General features: G+C 37.7%; 1 protein-coding gene across 1 annotated transcript; it reads right to left on the bottom strand.

The window, feature by feature from the left end:
• Positions 1 to 8,877: 8,877 nt before the first annotated feature.
• Positions 8,878 to 14,356, bottom strand: GCK72_003210 (uncharacterized protein; the record flags this gene model as incomplete). The annotated part of the gene is made up of 7 exons (XM_053723884.1): positions 8,878 to 9,052; positions 9,136 to 9,290; positions 10,274 to 10,423; positions 10,478 to 10,660; positions 11,665 to 12,297; positions 14,092 to 14,214; positions 14,258 to 14,356. The coding sequence occupies 7 exons, from the start codon at positions 14,354 to 14,356 to the stop codon at positions 8,878 to 8,880; spliced, it is 1,518 nt and encodes a 505-aa protein (XP_053592529.1).
• Positions 14,357 to 17,201: the final 2,845 nt, after the last annotated feature.

The raw sequence follows: 17,201 nt of genomic DNA, 5'->3' as shown, positions 1-17,201 counted from the left end.
AAGTTTTTTGGTAAGGTTTCGTCAATTTTTAGCAATTTCCCAACGAAAATGACAAAAATGGAGTAATTCGCTAAAAACTCAATATTATGATCTGAAAAATATACCAAAATGTAGATCTCAACGAGTTCTATATCCGTGACCTATTCCGTTAATGTGTGTGTTTTTTGCAACTTCGACACGAGAATCGATCAAAAATTCCATTATTCTTGAAAAAACTACCATAATTACATAGTCGAAAATTCGACTTTTTGAAAATCAAAAAAATCAAAAAAATTTCGAAAAAATTCAAATTTTCAAATTTTTGTACTGTGACCCGGGCCGGGCCGGTGAAAATTCTCAAATCGGCCCGGCCCGGCCCGGCCCGTTGCAAGTATGGATACCGTACATTTCGCAACCGTTTCAAAATGTCCGGTTTCGAAATGACTGGTTGCGAAATGTCCAATTTCTAAACGTCCGGTTGCGAAATGACCGGTTTTGAAACGTCTGGTTGCGAAATGACCGGTTTATGAACGTCTGGTTGCGAAACACACTAAGAACTGTTTCATTTATCGGGAAATTATCGAAACTCCGGGTCTCGATACCATAAATTTTCGAGAAAAGTATCGAGACGTCTCGATACTTTTGTGTTCAAAAAAAATTCCGATACTTTCTTGAGAAATGTCTCGATAAATTTCTCGAGAAAGTATCGGGAAAGTATCGATAAAATTTCTCGAGACATTTCTCGGGAAATTTATCGAAGCGGTCTCGAAACCACACACTGCTTGCCAGTGACGAACGTTTTTTGAAAACCGTATTTTTCCACCCAAAAACGTTGTTCCAGTGGTTTCTACGGTCAATTTTTGTGATTTTCACATATTTTCTATTTAAACTCACTAATTAAAAAAAATTATCCAGTATATATCCTGAAAACTCAACAGAAATACCTGTTTGAGTCTGATTACTCCGATTTAAAGATTGTGAAGACCAACAGAATCAAAAATGATAATAATTATGGGAATTGTTACAAACCTAAATGGACGGTCAATTGCCAGACGGTTGTAAACGACACCTGATAACATGTCTCGTCTAGAATAGACATACCTACAGGAGAGGAAATAAATGAATGTGACCAAAAGATCAAGACACGCTTAGAATCTAGAACAGGTACCGTAGTTTTCTCGGCACGCTTTTTACAACCGCGCTCTACCGAAACCGACAGAAAATGTTGTACAATTTTTCAAGGGACATTTCGGTGAAGCGCAGTTGCAAGAACCAGAGATGTTGGGAAGTGAAAATGTTCTTATCCGGAAGTCGGAAGTCGGAAGTTGGAAGTGATTTTTTCAAATCCGGAAGTCGGAAGTCGGAAGTAAAAAAACCACCCGGAAGTCGGAAGTCGGAAGTAAAAAAACCACCCGGAAGTCGGAAGTCGGTATTAGATTTTTTCGCAAAGATTCAAAAACTGCTAGAAAAAGTTCACAAAATTCGCGAAAATCAGTGGAAAATTAGTTTTTGGCTGAAGAAAAACCTATTTTCTGTCATTTTAGACCATTTTTCCATGTATTTCTGCGAAATTTACTTTTCCGAAATTTCACCGTTATGTAATGACAGAAGTCGGAATTAAAATTCCTTATCCGGAAGTCGGAAGTCGGAAGTGAAATTTCTTATCCGGAAGTCGGAAGTTGGAAGTGAAAAAAACCCGGAAGTCGGAAGTGGGAAGTCGGAAGTCGGAATTCCCAACAACACTGGCAAGAACTACAAACGTATATTAAGTTTGCCTTTTTCAGTTGAAAATGCCTATTTTGAGAGTGTGTCATAGTGAAACTAACTTTCCCACAAATCAACTTTTTATGGGATCACACAGAACAAGAGTAGAACTCCATTTTTGTAGTTGACAACTTTTTTGTACGGACACTCCCTAGCAAGTTACGTGCCAACAAAGTGATTTCTCCCTCAAATCGACCCGTTTCAGTGCAAAATAGTGCGATTTTTGAGCTGTTCTCATAAAATGACCATAACTCGCTAGATAGTGTCCGTACGAAAAAGTTGTCAATTACAAAAATGGAGCTCTACTTTTGATCTGAATAATTCATTAAAAATTCACTTCATGGGACAATAAATATAACCATGACACACTCTCAAAGTCGGACCTTTTCAACTAGAAATACCAAAACTTATGCCGATCTAAAACCTTCCCAGATGCTGTGAAAAGAGAAATTTCTCCAAATGTCTCTGATATGCATATAAAGTTCAGTGTAACCCATTCATTATGTATATCTCAAGTTTTGAAATTTCTAATAAATTTGAATAACAGAAAAGGCTAGTAAATTGGTGTGGTTAAACCACTTATGATAATTAGAGGTTAGGTTTTGGTTAGAGATCGAAAAATTATAGATAGCATATGGAAATCAGATAATGTTATTACAGAGACCGATTATTGACTGAGAAACGCATTTTGTGAACTGTTTTTAAGCCCAAATAACCATAAAATTCAACAAGTTTCAAAAATCCCGTAAATCCACCCCACTACCTCCGTAAATCTACACGGAAAACTCAAAACCCATCAAAATTTATTTTTTCGTGATTTTTTTACAGAATAGATGTGAAAACAGCTGGAAAATTCAATTTTAATGTTGAAACCAAAAAATTATGTCGAAAAATATGATTTTTCGAGAAAATTGGTTAAAAATGATGAAAAATGGTAGTTGAATTTGAAGGGGTGTAATGAAGTGTAGACGTGCCGAAATCCAAATTTTCTTAATTGGTTGTGTAGATCAAAAATAGGGCTACATTTTTGTAGTTGACAACTTTTTGATAGCTCCGCCCACTTTTGAGATATGAGCCAGCAGCTAATTACACTCGTGTAAAACGCGCTGAAGGCGCGCCAGACTCGAGGAACATACAAAGGAGCGCGCTAGCCTAGAATCATTGAAATCGACATAAAACGATTTCAAAGGAGGCAAAAAACGCGCCAAAGGCACGCCAGCTTGTCAGTAAGCGAGGTTACACAAAAGTTATCTACGTTTATAAATATAAATACCGTCTCTCCAAAGAAATCACAAAACTAACAATAGGCCCTACACAAACAGTTATGAATAGACTACCCTACCACCTCATTATCCCTCCCTCCGGGTCGGTCCTCCATTTCTTTATCCTCTAATTACAGTGAGCGGATAGTAGAAGACAAAAGGAGGGCGAGAAGGGAGGGAGAAGAGTCAAGGCTACACGGTGCTGCTAAACACTTTCAATTAATTCGAGAATTAAAATTATTTGTGATTTGAGGTAAGTTAAAAGGGGGGGGGTAAGGATTGAGCTGTTCAAACTGGAGAGACTTGTTAATTAAAATGTTGACAAAACCTGGAAAAAAACGTTAGGTTTTTGATAAATCACGCTGAAATCGGGGCGCCTCCGGCACAACAGTGTCCTGGTATGCCTGCGGCGCTACGGCGCAATCGTCTGGGGCGCCTTCGGCGCAAAAATGGTGGAGAGGGAGGAGAGGATCTATTAGAAGCAGCTATCTTTGAAGAAGCATATCTCAAAAGTGGGCGGAGCCAGAGGAAAGCTGTCAACTATAAAAATGTATATCAATACTAGGGCTACATTTTTGTAGTTGACAAATTTTTGATAGCTCCGCCCATTTTTGAGATATGCGCCATTAAAGTTGGAAATTCTCAAAATTCGTCATTTTTAATGCCAAAATGTGATTTTACTTCAAAATGATTGGAAAATTCCATTTCTGACGTCAAAATCTATTCAAAACATCATTTTCCATGCCAGGAACCACATTTTTTGCAAAAATTAAGTTTGGCCGAGTAGTTGTTGGTCAAGGTGCGCCACTATGTATGAGAATAGGTACCAGGGTTCGATCCCGCTTGCGGTCAATTTTTTGGATTGTTTTTGTTGTTTTTAGTTTATTTTATCTTGTAGAATAAAGGTAGGGCTACATTTTTCCAATCGACAATTTTTGTCTAGCTCCGCCCACTTTTGAGATATGCGCCTTTAAAAACGAGACAACGCGTCGAAGTCGCCCCAGATGAGGTATAAAAGTGATTTTAAGCCCATTTTTGATGGTTAGGGTCTGAAAATTAAAAATTTTCCAATTTATACTTAATTGCTCAAATAACCATAAGATTCAACAATTTTCGAGAATCCCGTAAATCATCCCCATTACCCCCCAAGTTATATGTAAAAACAGCTGAAAAACTCATTTTTTCAAATGTAAAAACCAAAAAAATCCGCCGAAAAAAAAAGAGTTTTTGAGAAAATTGAGTGAAACCGAGAAAAAGTTGCAAACCACACTCCAAGACGTGTTTCTGACCATTTTATGCAAGATTTTATGCAAAAACTTGTAATTTTCACTTTTAAAGATCTATATTTAGGGACCGCAATGAACGTGGGCGGAGTTATTCATTTTCTTCTCTTGGGACGTCATGGGGAGATTATCAGAATGTTTGACGGTCTGCCCTGAGAGCCCAGAACGCTAAAACAGAATGAAAACTTTCGACCCCTATGTAATCGAGTACGTAGAATTCAATGAACAGACTTTCGTTTCACCCAAATTTTTAGTTTTCTCAAAAACTGAAAAAAACGTTTTGCTTTTTTTTAGAAAAATGCCACGTTTAATTAGATCTAGGTCGAACACGCATCATTTTTTGACAGATACTAATAGTTCTGGACATACTCTAATAGGTTTTGAAAGAAAATTCGATTTTCGTGCTGTCGAATTTTTTTGGGAGCCATCTGAACTGCGAGGCATCACATCAAAAAACTTTCTGTGATAACATACCTATTTTCTGGCATATTCTTTTCGGACATCTCTTCAGGTACCTGGGGCCAAAATTTGGAAGCTCATTGATTCGTAAAATGTAGTTTCCTCTGTGTCGGAAGACAACAGACTCAGAAAGAAAATCAGTTTTCCCGATAGTTTAGGTTAAAGGAGGTCAAACACGCATCATTTCTTGACGGATTCAGACTCTACGCAAAATTTCGATCTGGATGCACTTGGGAACAAAAAATTTCGTGCTGTCGAATTTTAGATATTTGATGTTTTATCTCGAAATATGCTGAATATCCTTCAAAAAATTCTCTTGAATTTTAAAAAATCACGTCAATAATATATTTTCCTATCTTCAGCGTCACCTTTGTGTTTGTTTAGTTCAGTGGATAACACGCTGGGTTTTGAATCAAACAGTTTCTGGTTCGAACTTTCCCAATATTTGCAAAAATTTGATGGATTGACGTGAAAACAGAAAATATTTTTTTGCGTGGTCAGGAAAACGAAAGAATTCTCCAAGAGAATTCAGTAGAAACCATGGCTGACTAAAAGGTCCTGTAACTTCGGAGAGTGTCAATATTTTCGGAAAAAAATTTGGGAATGTACTTCCATTTACCTGAAGAACAGGTCAAGATGGAAATTTTTATGAAAAAATGAGTTTGAAAAAAATGTTGCGGTCTCTATCTGTATTCTCATCAAAAAACCATAAAAACGTAATTTTAGAAATCTCGTAAATCCGCCCTCGTAAATCTACCCTGAAAATTAAAATTTCTCAAATTAGGCTAGTTTTCGTCATTTTCTTGCCATTTTAGGTATAAAAACACTAAAAACTCGAGTTTTTTAACCCAGGAACCCCCCCCCCCCTCCCCCCCCACAAAGTAATTTTTTTGAGATTCTCGTAAATCGACACGAGACGCCTCCGTAAATCTACAATTAACCTAAAAATCGTTAACATCGATTATTTTTCGCGATTTTTTTAACAAACTATATGTAAAAACAGCAGAAAAACTCATTTGTAATATGAAAATCGCATTTTTCGACCTTTAAAACATACTTTTCGGGGGAAAAAAAAGAGTGAAAAAGTCAACGACTACACGGAGTGAATAGAAATGCGAGTCATTCGTAATTCAATAAGTTTCTTATTCAACAACAAAAAATTTACAGGAAGTGACAGTAGTATATGTATGCTTTGAATAGCGAAATGGGATAACTAACTTTCTCTCCGAAAAAACGGGGGCGGGGCCTCGTAACAAAGCAAAAAAACACCTTTAGAATATTCGAGTAAAAGTATTATTCTTTTCGGGCGCCAAAAAAAAAGATTTTTGGAGAAAAAAAAAGAGAGAGAGGAATCCTCTTGGGGGACCGGACCGCCCGTCCGTTTGCTTTTTTGATTTCTTCGTGCCGAAAAGTATTTCAACATGCTTAGAGGGGGGGGGGGGGTCTTTAGTAGTATTTTAGAAGAGGAGTTATCACTGAAAAAGAGGAAAAAAAGAGTACTAAGAATAGGTGATTGATGAGAGAGGGAATGAGAACGGACAGTTGAAAAAAAAACGCGTCAAAGGTACGCCAGATTTGACAAAAAATAACAAAAAAGAAAAAAACGCGTCAAAGGCGCGCCAGATTTGTTCTGAAAACGGTATAAAGGGAAAAATGCGTCCCACGTAAGGTTTTGATTTTCAAATTTATTTAAAAGTACCGAAATTTGTGAGGAGAAACACGTCAAAGGTGCGCCAGATCCAAGAAAAATTGGAAAAGTTGATGAGTTGAGGTTAAACGCGTCAAAAGTACGCCAGACTTGTCAAACATCGCAAAAGAGAAGAAAATGCGTCAAACTCCAAATCCGGAAAAAAACTGAATAAATTGAGGTTAAACGCGCCTCAGGCACGCCAGATTCGCTGAAAACCAAAAAATGACAAAAAAAAATGGCGGCCGTCTTAGAAATGAATTTTAAAAAAATCTCGGGCGCACCAATTCGTTGACGACAAAAAATTGAGGTTAAACGCGTCAAAGGAGCGCCAGATTTGTCAAAAAAAGCAACAAAAAAAGAAAACGGGTCATAGGCGCGCCAGACTTGTTTCTGACTGTTTTATGCTAAATTTTATCCAAAAAGCGTGGTTTTTTTATTTGAAAAACTTATATTCCCATCAAAAAACCAAAAAAAAAAAACGGAATTTTTGAGAATCTCGTAAATTCCAATTAAGGCGCGCCAGATCTGGTAAAAAACTTTAAGAATGTGAGGTTAAACGCGTCAAAGGCACGCCAGATTTGTCAAAAATAGCAATAGAGAAGAAAATGCGTCAAAGGCGCGCCAAATATGAAAAAAAATCACAAAAAAAAGAAGAAAACGCGATGTGAGACGTGAAAAAACTAAGGTTAAACGCGCCTCAGGCACGCCAGATTCGCTAAAAACCAAAAATTGAAAAAAAAATGGCGGGTCAGAAGTTGTAGGTCAAAAACAAAAACAGTGACAAACAATAAAATACAAAATCCTAGGCGCACCAGATTTGTTCGAAGTCAGAACGCGTCCAAGGCGCGCCAGACTGTTCAAAAAAATTGGAAAAATAAATTGTTTTTGGGTTTCTAGGCCATCAACTTTTTCCCACAAGGTTTCCTATTTTTTCAATATTTGCGAAAAATTCGGTGGCCGAGTTTTTACAAATTTCTAGGCCAGTGTTTATTTATAATTAGAATGTCTGAATATTGAAGAAATCTTGTAAAAACTGGTGGTGGCCTAGAAACCAAAAAAAAACGGGAATTTGGGTTTCTAGGCCACCAATCTTTCAAACAATTCTTCAGTAAAAGCCATGGCCTAGAATTTGCAAAAACTCGGCCACCAATTTTCCGCAAAAATTGTGAAAAAAAGAGGCTCATAAAGGGGGAATTTAAGGGAAAACGTGGTGGTGGCCTAGAAAACCCAAAAATCATGTAAAATGACTTTCTAGGCCACCAAAAACTGCAAAAATTTGAGTTTGGGATTTCTAGGCCACCAACTTTTTTCACATTCTTGATGGCCTCGAAATCCAAGTGACTATTCTAGACTGTGAAAATTGGAAAAATAAACAATTTTTGAGTTTCTAGGCCACACCAACTTTTTGTAACCAATTTTCACTAAACTTGAATCATTTTTTCGGTCCTTTCTTTCTTTCCAGACAAAGCGCCGAGAATTTCGGATTAAAATTAATGAAAATGTTCCATTTTCAATCATTAGGTAATTGAAACAAGAAGGACGAAGGGAATCAAAAAGACGCAATGAAAATGAGAAACAATGTTGTGCTCTCCGTGTGCTCTTTTACCCCCCAACCATTTGCTCATTACTTGGGATTGGAAGAGGGGGTACCCCCTCTCACGTAATTAGATGCACACACCCATCATTTTAAGATGATGAAGAGAGATGTTTCATGGTGATGAAATGGAAAAATAAGAGAAAATTGAAAATATGTGTGTGTGTACTTTTCAAAAAGATTCATAAAGCAAGGCTAGTAGTAAAGTAATATCTCAAAAGTGGAGAAGTCTGGCGCGACTTTGGCGCGTTTTTAAACAATTTCAACGTTTATGAGCTGCTGAATCCGTGATACTGGCGCGCCTGCGGCGCGTTTTTCACGAATGTAAGTAGTGTAATGCCATCATGACAATGCATGTTCTGGGAGTAACACCGGTTATGGGAGTATAGGACTGGCGTGCGTGCGACGCGTTTCTTTGACTTTTTTTTTCGTGTGGATTTACGAGAGCATTCATTTTTAGCAAAATTTTCTCAAAAACTCATATTTTTCGACGGGATTTTTTGGTTTTGACATTAGAAATCAGTTTTTAACTGTTTTTACATGTTAATTGTTCAGAAAACCGCAAAAAAAAGCGATACTAACGTTTTTTTAGGTTAATTGTAGATTTACGGGGGGCATCATGTCGATTTACGAGAATTCAAAAAGTCAGGAAAACGTACCCCAGCCTTGTAGTAAGAAACTTTATTGGAAAAATAGAAAAAAAAGACAACAAAAAAAGTTTCACGGGAGGATTGAAGGGATGCTGTAAGTGAGCTCCAATGACAATTTTTCAAAAAAAGGTGCATTTTATGAAAAAAATTCGCAATTATCAGTGGAGCGCACCTGCAGACCAAATTAAAAAATCGATTATTGATTAGAATTAGAATTGGCGATCGCCAAATCAAATGGGTTATTATTATCGAACGAATCGGCTGTCGGAAGGACTCGAACTCGAGCTTTTTGATCTCGAAAAGTGACACATTGTTCGATTATTTCTACGAGGTTGCGGTCTGCCAGGTTACGCATTCGTTTGTCGAGATTTCTGGAAAATGTTTTAAATTTATTCTTCATCTTTTAAATCCAATTTCATAGAAAAATTGTCTTGCAAAAATAAGCTACTCTCACTTATACTCTTCCTGATCCAGCAGGGAATCAGGCTCCACAAATTCGTGTGTTCGATTTGCCAACTCTGTGAGGGTCATTGATTTCATGACGGGTAGATTGAATACAATAGAGTTGAATAGTAGATCCAGAAGTAGGCAGGTGCCGATGTCTTTTTTCTGGAAAAAATGGAAAAATTCATATTAAAAAACTGGTGAAAATTGATCTTCGAAAAAATGAATTTGTCAAGTTTGAGCAATCATAGAAGTGCCAGAAATAGTTTTAATTTGAAAAATTATATTTGCGTGTGTAGATCAAAACCAGGGCTACATTTTTGTAGTTGACAACTTTTTGATAGCTCCGCCCACTTTTGAGATATGCGCCTTTAAAGACAGCGGTTGGCAAGGATGTTATTTGATCTTTAAATACGCATATCTCAAAAGTGGGCGGAGCTATCAAAAAGTTGTCAACTACAAAAATGGAGCTCTTGTTTTGATCTACAAGATGATATAAATTTAAAAAAGTAAAAAACAAAAAAAAAAGTCAAATGGAGGTGGCAAAGTAGGGGAATTTTCAAAAAAAAAACTTTTTTCCGAAAAAATTTGTTTTTCGATAAATTCGTAATTTTCAAATGATGCCCTGTTACCAAAAACTCAGCGAAATGTTTTGGTATTTATATCAATCGATAGATCAAATTCAGAGCTACTTTTTTGTAGTTAAACTTTTTTTCTAGCTCCGCCCACTTTTGAGATATGCGCCTTTAAAGATTGCAGCTTCCTTCTCTTCAGGTTTGCGGTTGCTATTTTTAAAGACGCATATCTCAAAAGTGAGCGGAGCTAGCAAAAAGTTGTCGACTACAAAAATGTAGCCCTTGTTTTGATTTACAAGATAAAATAAACTAAAAACAGAAAAAATCCAAAATTCAAAAAATTGACCTTAAGCGGGATCGAAACCTGGTACCTATTCTCATAGTGGTGCACCTTGACCAAGACCTTCTCGGCCAAACCCAGATTTGCCAAAAATGTGATTTCCGGCACAAAAAAATTGGGTTTTAAATAGTTTTTAACGTCAGAAATAGATTTTTCCGATCATTTTGATGTAAACATCACATTTTGACGTTAAAAATGACTAATTTTTTAAAATTTTTCGAAAAACCCCATACCGTATTGAGTTCACTGCACAAATATCTCTCACATGCTCTCTTCAAGACTGGCAAATCGTTTAATTCTGCGTCAATCAAAAAATCCACAAAATCCTCGACATATTCCATTTCTGGGAGGACCACTTTGTTGAAGTACAGGTTGGCTAGCATCTGAAATTAAAAAAAAGGAAAAATTTCTGTCCGGATATCCCGATGTCCGCTTACATCATGAACATGCTCCTTGTCACTTTTATCGCACTCGAAGTGTGGCTCCTCCTCGTCTTCCTCCTCTCCATCGGACCCACCACCGTCATCCTCTTCGTCCGCTTCTGAATCATCTTCCGTCCGACTGTCGTACATGAAGGAGAGACGACGTTGTTCACACGACTCGCAGCAGCTCACCAGAATCTGAAAAAATATTCGTTTTGAGCCCTAAAATTGGAAAATTTTTGAAAAAATCAATTTTCTTCCAAAAATTAGTCAACTTCAACCTTTTACCACAGCTTTCTTCCTTATTCAATCTTATTGAAATTACATTCATCGTGTAGATCAAAAATAGGGTTACATTTTTGCAGTTGACAACTTTTTGATACCTCCGCCCACTTTTGAGATATAACGCGTCAAAAATGGGTGCCGCAGAGGTGCAATGGAGGAAGAGAAAGGGGAGACGCAGAGAAGCGAGACGCCCTCCTCGTTTCGCACGCTCTCTCGCCCTCCCAGGTACCTATCTTTGAGCGCGTGTATCTCAAAAGTGGGCGGAGCTATCAAAAAGTTGTCAACTACAAAAATATAGCCCTGATTTTGATCTACACAGTCATGCTAAACACTTTTTACAAGTTCCATTTATTTTGGAGATATAACGCTTTAAAACTTGGATATATCATCTCTCTATGTGTGCGCCGAAAGCGCGCCAGACCTTAAGAATTCTAGCGCCGCAGGCATATTTAAAGGCGCATATCTCGAAAGTGGGCGGAGTTATCGCCTTTAAAGATAGATGTTATAACTAGACCCCCTCCCCATCAACCATTTTTGCGCCGAAGGCACCCCAGCCGATTTAGCGCCGCAGGCACCCCAGCCGATTCTAGCGCCGCAGGCCCCCAGTCGATTTTAGCGCCGCAGGCACCCCAGCCGATTATAGCGCCGCAGGCACCCCAGTCGATTCTAGCGCCGCAGGCACCCCAGCCGATTCTAGCGCCACAGGCTCCCCAGCCGATTCTTGCGCCGCAGGCACCCCAGCGATTTTAGCGCCGCAGGCACCCCAGCCGATTCTAGCGCCACAGGCTCCCCAGCCGATTCTTGCGCCGCAGGCACCCCAGCGATTTTAGCGCCGCAGGCACCCCAGCCGATTCTAGCGCCGCAGACATTCCAAGACAATTTTGGATTCTATTCCAGGACATTCCAGGACAACTCACCCTCTTAAACATATGATCATCCAACGCAGATTCATGCTGATTCTCCCTGAACTGCGAAATCAACGAAGCTCTCCTCGACTCCGCCCACACACCATCCTCCTTCTCCACCTTCAACAACTCGCGTCTCTCCATCAACTTCTCTCGTTCCTCATCCAATATCATCTGCACTTTCCTCTCATAACTCGTCTTCTCCTTATCACTCAACACTCGTCTCTCCACTCGTCCCATCCGCTTTTTGGACCTCCGTTTCCACACTTTACTATTCACTCGTGCATTGTAATTAGCGGTGAGGAACGATGCTCGAGGAGTGGGAGACACGGCGTCCAGATAGGTGGATGGCTCGAACAGACGAGTCTCCATATTGATGATTATCGAGATTTTAATCACATTCTCCACGTTCTCTTTCAGATATCGAGACACACATTCCCGATCGGAATCTGTGATCTCACAACCAACTCCTTTTTGCATTTTTGTCAGTTTTGTCTCCTTCACACCCGCTGGAATACTTCCGAGTGTCGCCGTGGAGGTCTTCTCCAGCGCTCCGACCTCTGCCATCACATTCACCTCGTTTACTGGACCATCGACAAAGTAAAGGTCGACGGCGACGTAGTCCACTTCTTCGTCGTCGTCGTTCTGCAAAATTTGGGGGGGTTTTGAGGAGAAGAATCGTACGATGCTTTTAGTCAGAAGACCCTCAGGATGGTAGAAATCATGTTCCTCCTTCTAGCGGTCTCTAACCCTGACACGCTTTATCTGAAGTCAATTTTTACTTAAAATCGCGATATTCAAGGTGAAAACTCGGTTTTAGGGGTTTTTGAGTTTTTTTTGAGTTAGAAGCCTCATAAATCACATTTTCACTTCAGTATCAACTATTTTCCCCGGTTTTCTTCTTTTTTTAAATGACCTTATTTTCCCACGCCTTGAAAACCTAGTTCACCATATTTTTTATATTTGCAAACTGGGCCGGCGCGTAACTCGCTTAAAACTCAATATTATGAGATGAAAATTATACGAAAATGTAGATCTCGGCGGCGAGTTCTATGTCCGTGACTTACTACGAACCGGATAACTATTTGTTAGTGTGTTTTTTTGCAACTTTAGTGTTAAAATTCGATCAAAATCGCTCGAAAACCACAAAAATAAACCAATAATCCACTTTTACTCGAAAAACTGCAATAATTCTTTTTGAGATCATTTTAGCGATTTTCAGCACTTTAGATAGTAAAAAATCTACCCTGTTTGTCAGTGTAACTTTGTCATTGTAACTTGGTCACTGTATTTTTGTCAGTGTATTTTGGGTTCAATCATCACTATTTTTCTCGCTTCAAACTTAATATTATGAGATGAAAAATATACCAAAATGTAGACCTCGGCAAGTTCTACATTTTTGATATAAAACGGGCCAGATGACTATTCTTTAAGGTGCCGCGGGCCGATTTAAAGTGACAAAAACCCGAAAATAGTCAAAAAGTCATTCTAGCCCAGTCCGCGGCCACTAAAAGAATATATTCGTCGTGTAGAATTGAAGTTTAGACGAAAATTAGCAAAAATTAGAGATTATTGAGACTGAATTGACCAAAAACTGACAAAAATCGGAATTTTCTTTAAAAATAGTGTTTAAGGTTCCCTAATTGTAAGGATAAGATTTTTTGTTGCGAAGTTGTATTTTTCAAGTTTTTAGTGATTTTCGTGATTTAATGCAATTTCTATCGATTTTTCACTTTCAATAATGCTAAAAATTGTTAAAATGGCCTAAAATTGAATTTTCGCAGTTTTTTAGTTTTTTTTTTCGATTTCGGCAGTTTCCGAACCGGATTGGCCGTGTAACTCGTTTACAACGCATTATTATGATTTGAAAAATATATCAAAATGTAGATCTCCGCGAGTTCTACGTTCCTGACCTACAACGGGGCGTATGGCTATCCGTCCAGGTGCCGTGGGACGGAAAAATATGATTTTGAAAAATTTCCAAACTACATCCATGATTATACTCATTCGAAGCGTCTTGCCTTGCTGATTCCAGAAATTAAAAAATTTTCAGTTTTAGACCAAATCTGACCGAGTTACAGTAGTCTAACTAAGCGATATTCTAAATTTTGTTTCGAAAAGTTTCGAAAATCGATAACTTTGTTCATTTTCGACATTTTCTCTCGATTTTTGACTCAAATAAATGGGAGTAAGTGGTACTTGTCGAAAAAAATATAAATATTCGCGTCTTGACAGAAATCCAAACACAATTTTCAGTAGCTCAAATATTCAAAATTGCCAGTGTAGTTTGGTCAGTGTAGTTTTGTCAGTGTAACTTTGTCAGTGTATAAAAACAAAAATTTTGTCAGTGTATTTTCACAAATAGGAAAAACTATCTTTCTGGTGGCCGAACTTTTTCATTTTGAATTTCTAGGCCACGGAAAGTTTTACGGTACTAACCATCTCCGACGTCGCATGAATCCGAATATTCCATTGAAAAGAAATCAGTTGGTGTACTGTAGCAAATTTTGGGGAGATGGAAAGGATCGTCGTCTCACCATCAGCGGTTTTTCGGGTTTTTAGCTGAAAAAACACTTTATTTTATTATTTTTTTGGTTTTGGTTACCTTAGTGGTCCATGTATAGCAGAAGGATATATTGGTGGCACTGGAGGATATAGAAGACCCGCAGATAGATGGAGAAGATGGTGTGGAGGATATACTCATACGCACGGCTTTTTTAAAACGCTAAAAACTGAAAAAAATTAAAATTTTTCGAAAAGTTTTCAAAAATAGGTAAAGTTAAGCCAGCTGTAACTCAATGGAGAAATGTCACCCAACAGAATAAATTAAATCAGTGTGTAGATCAAAAATAGGGCTACATTTTTGTAGTTGACAACTTTTTGATAGCTCCGCCCCCTTTCGAGATACACGCGCTCGAAGATAGATACCAGGGAGGGCGAGAGAGCGTGCGAAACGAGGAGGGCGTCTCGCTTCTCTGCGTCTCTCCTCCTCCTCGCTCTCTGGCGCCGTAAAGCTACCATCTTTGACGCGTTATATCTCAAAAGTGGGCGGAGCTATCGAAAAATTTCCAACAGCAAAAATGTAGCCCTATTCTTGATCTACACAACCAATTAAGAAAATTTGGATTTTGACATGTCTGGAACTATTTTCACTCCTCAAAATTCGACCACTATTTTTCATATTTTTCATCCCATTTTTTCAAAAAATCATATTTTGCGACAGAATTTTTTTGGTTTTGACATCAAAATTAAGTTTTTCAGCTGTTTTTTAATCTATTCTGTGTAAAAAAATAGCAAAAATAGATTTTTCAGTGTAGATTTACGGGATTTTTGAAAACTGTTGAGTTTTATGGTTATTTGAGCGTAAAATAGGTTTATAAAATAAAAAATATTAATTTTCAAACCATAACCACCAAAAATCGTCTTAAAATCACCTTCTACCTCAGCTGGCGCGACTTTGACGCGTTTATAGTTTCCTATTTTCAAAAGCTCATATCTCAAAAGTGGGCGGAGCTATCAAAAAGTTGTCAATTACAAAAATGGAGACCTAGTTTTGATCTACAAAATAAATATAATTTCAATAAGATAGAATAAGAAAGAAGCCGGTGGCAAAAGAACCAATTTTTCAACAAAGAAAAAACAATAAATTTGCTAGAAAAAAACTAGAATCAACACAGAGAGAAGGCGGGAAAAATAGAATAGATTGGGGGTCGTGAGCCCTCTCTAAAAACATTGAAATGCAAAGCAGGGAATTAGTGAAGCGAAAAATGGAATTGACGGGGGGAACAAGTCGTCGTGTAGACACTTCCCGACACGGACATAATTTATGTATGGGTGACGGCGGAGAGTCTCTCAGGATCATCCCCCTCGTTTCGAGAGACGCCCAATTTTTTTGGAAGAGAATTGACCTTTTTTTTCAGTCAGACGGAATGGAAGTTGATGGTAATAGTGGGAAAACAAGAGTTGAGATGGCTTTAATTTTTCTCAAATTTTTTCTCGAAAAACAAAAAATAATTTTTTTTGAAAATTCCCGAATTTTGACACCCCCGTAGGACTTTTTTTTCGTTTATTTATTTTTTAAAATTTATATTTGCTTGTAGACCAAATCTCGGGCTATATTTTTGCAGTTGACAATATTTCGATAGCTCCGCCCACTTTTGAGATATGCGCCTTTAAAAATAGGTACCTGGTAGAGAAAGCGCACAAAGGAGCCAACTTTAAAGGCGCATATCTCAAAAGTGGGCGGAGCTATTAAAAAGTTGTCAACTACAAAAATGTAGCCCTGTTTTTGATCTACAAGATAAAATAAACTAAAACGGAAAAAATAAAAATGTTCCAAAAATTGACCTCAAGCGGGATAGAACCCTGGTACCCATTCTCATAGTGGTGCACCTTGACCAACAACTACTCGGCCAATAAGTTTTTGCTAAAAATGTGATTTTCGACATGAAAATTTAATTTTTGAATAGTTTTAAACGCCAAAAAATCCAATAATCCGGCTATTTTGATGTAAAAATCACATTTTAGCGTTAAAAATGACTAATTTAGGCAATTTGGAAACTTTAAAGGCGCATATCTCAAAAGTGGGCGGAGCTATCAAAAAATGGTCAACTACAAAAATGTAGCCCTCCCTTTGATCTACAAGATAAAATAAACCAAAAACAAGAAAAAACAAAAAATTTAAAAAATTGACCCCAAGCGGGATCGAACCCTGGTACCAATTCTCATAGTGGTCCACCTTGACCAGGCCAAATTTTTGCTAAAAATGTGGTTTCCGACATGAAAAACTAGGTTTTGAATAGTTTTTAACGTCAAAAATAGAATTTTCCAGCTATTTTGATGTAAAAATCACATTTCGGCGTCAATAATTCAATTTTTGCGAAAAGTTAGCTAAAAATCCTTGAAAACTCTACATTTTACTTCTAAAATGTATTTTCACGTTGTTTTCTCAATTTTTGGATTCAAAACCGACAAAAATTCAAAAAAATAGGTGTTTTTTCGAGAAAAAAAACACGGAGTCTAAAAAAGAAGTCGAAGCAGTCGAAGGAGGTGAAGAAGATGAAGTAGGAGCAATTTATTCAAATAAGATATACATCTAAAGGGGAAAAAAACAGAAAAATGGCATTTTGATAGACAGAGACAGTAGTTTTTTCTTTTTTGCGATATAAATTGCAAAAACACGAAAACGTGTTGGAAAAAGTGGGGAAATTGAGAAATTGAACAAAAAATCTTGTCCGAGAGGACTACACGGCCGAGTTCTAACAAAAATAATACACTGACCAGGCTTCTTTTTCCAACACATTTTAATATTAGGTTGGCAAGAAAGTTTTTGACCATGATTTGTTTTGAATGCTGTCAGACAAATGACGAGAATCAAAACCAACTATGCATGGTCTATGTTAGATAAACTCTCTGGAATTCTGATAGTATACAGCATTTCCCTCCGACGCTTCCCTTCTGGGAGAGCCCTGCCTATTTTCTTTCTTGACCAACAATTCTTACAGCAATATTTTCGATTTCCCTTTACATGTTATACTAAAATTACTATA

Source organism: Caenorhabditis remanei, chromosome I, assembly GCF_010183535.1.
Source record: "Caenorhabditis remanei strain PX506 chromosome I, whole genome shotgun sequence".
Classification (NCBI taxonomy): domain Eukaryota; kingdom Metazoa; phylum Nematoda; class Chromadorea; order Rhabditida; family Rhabditidae; genus Caenorhabditis; species Caenorhabditis remanei.
This window is presented reverse-complemented; position numbering and strand designations above follow the sequence as displayed.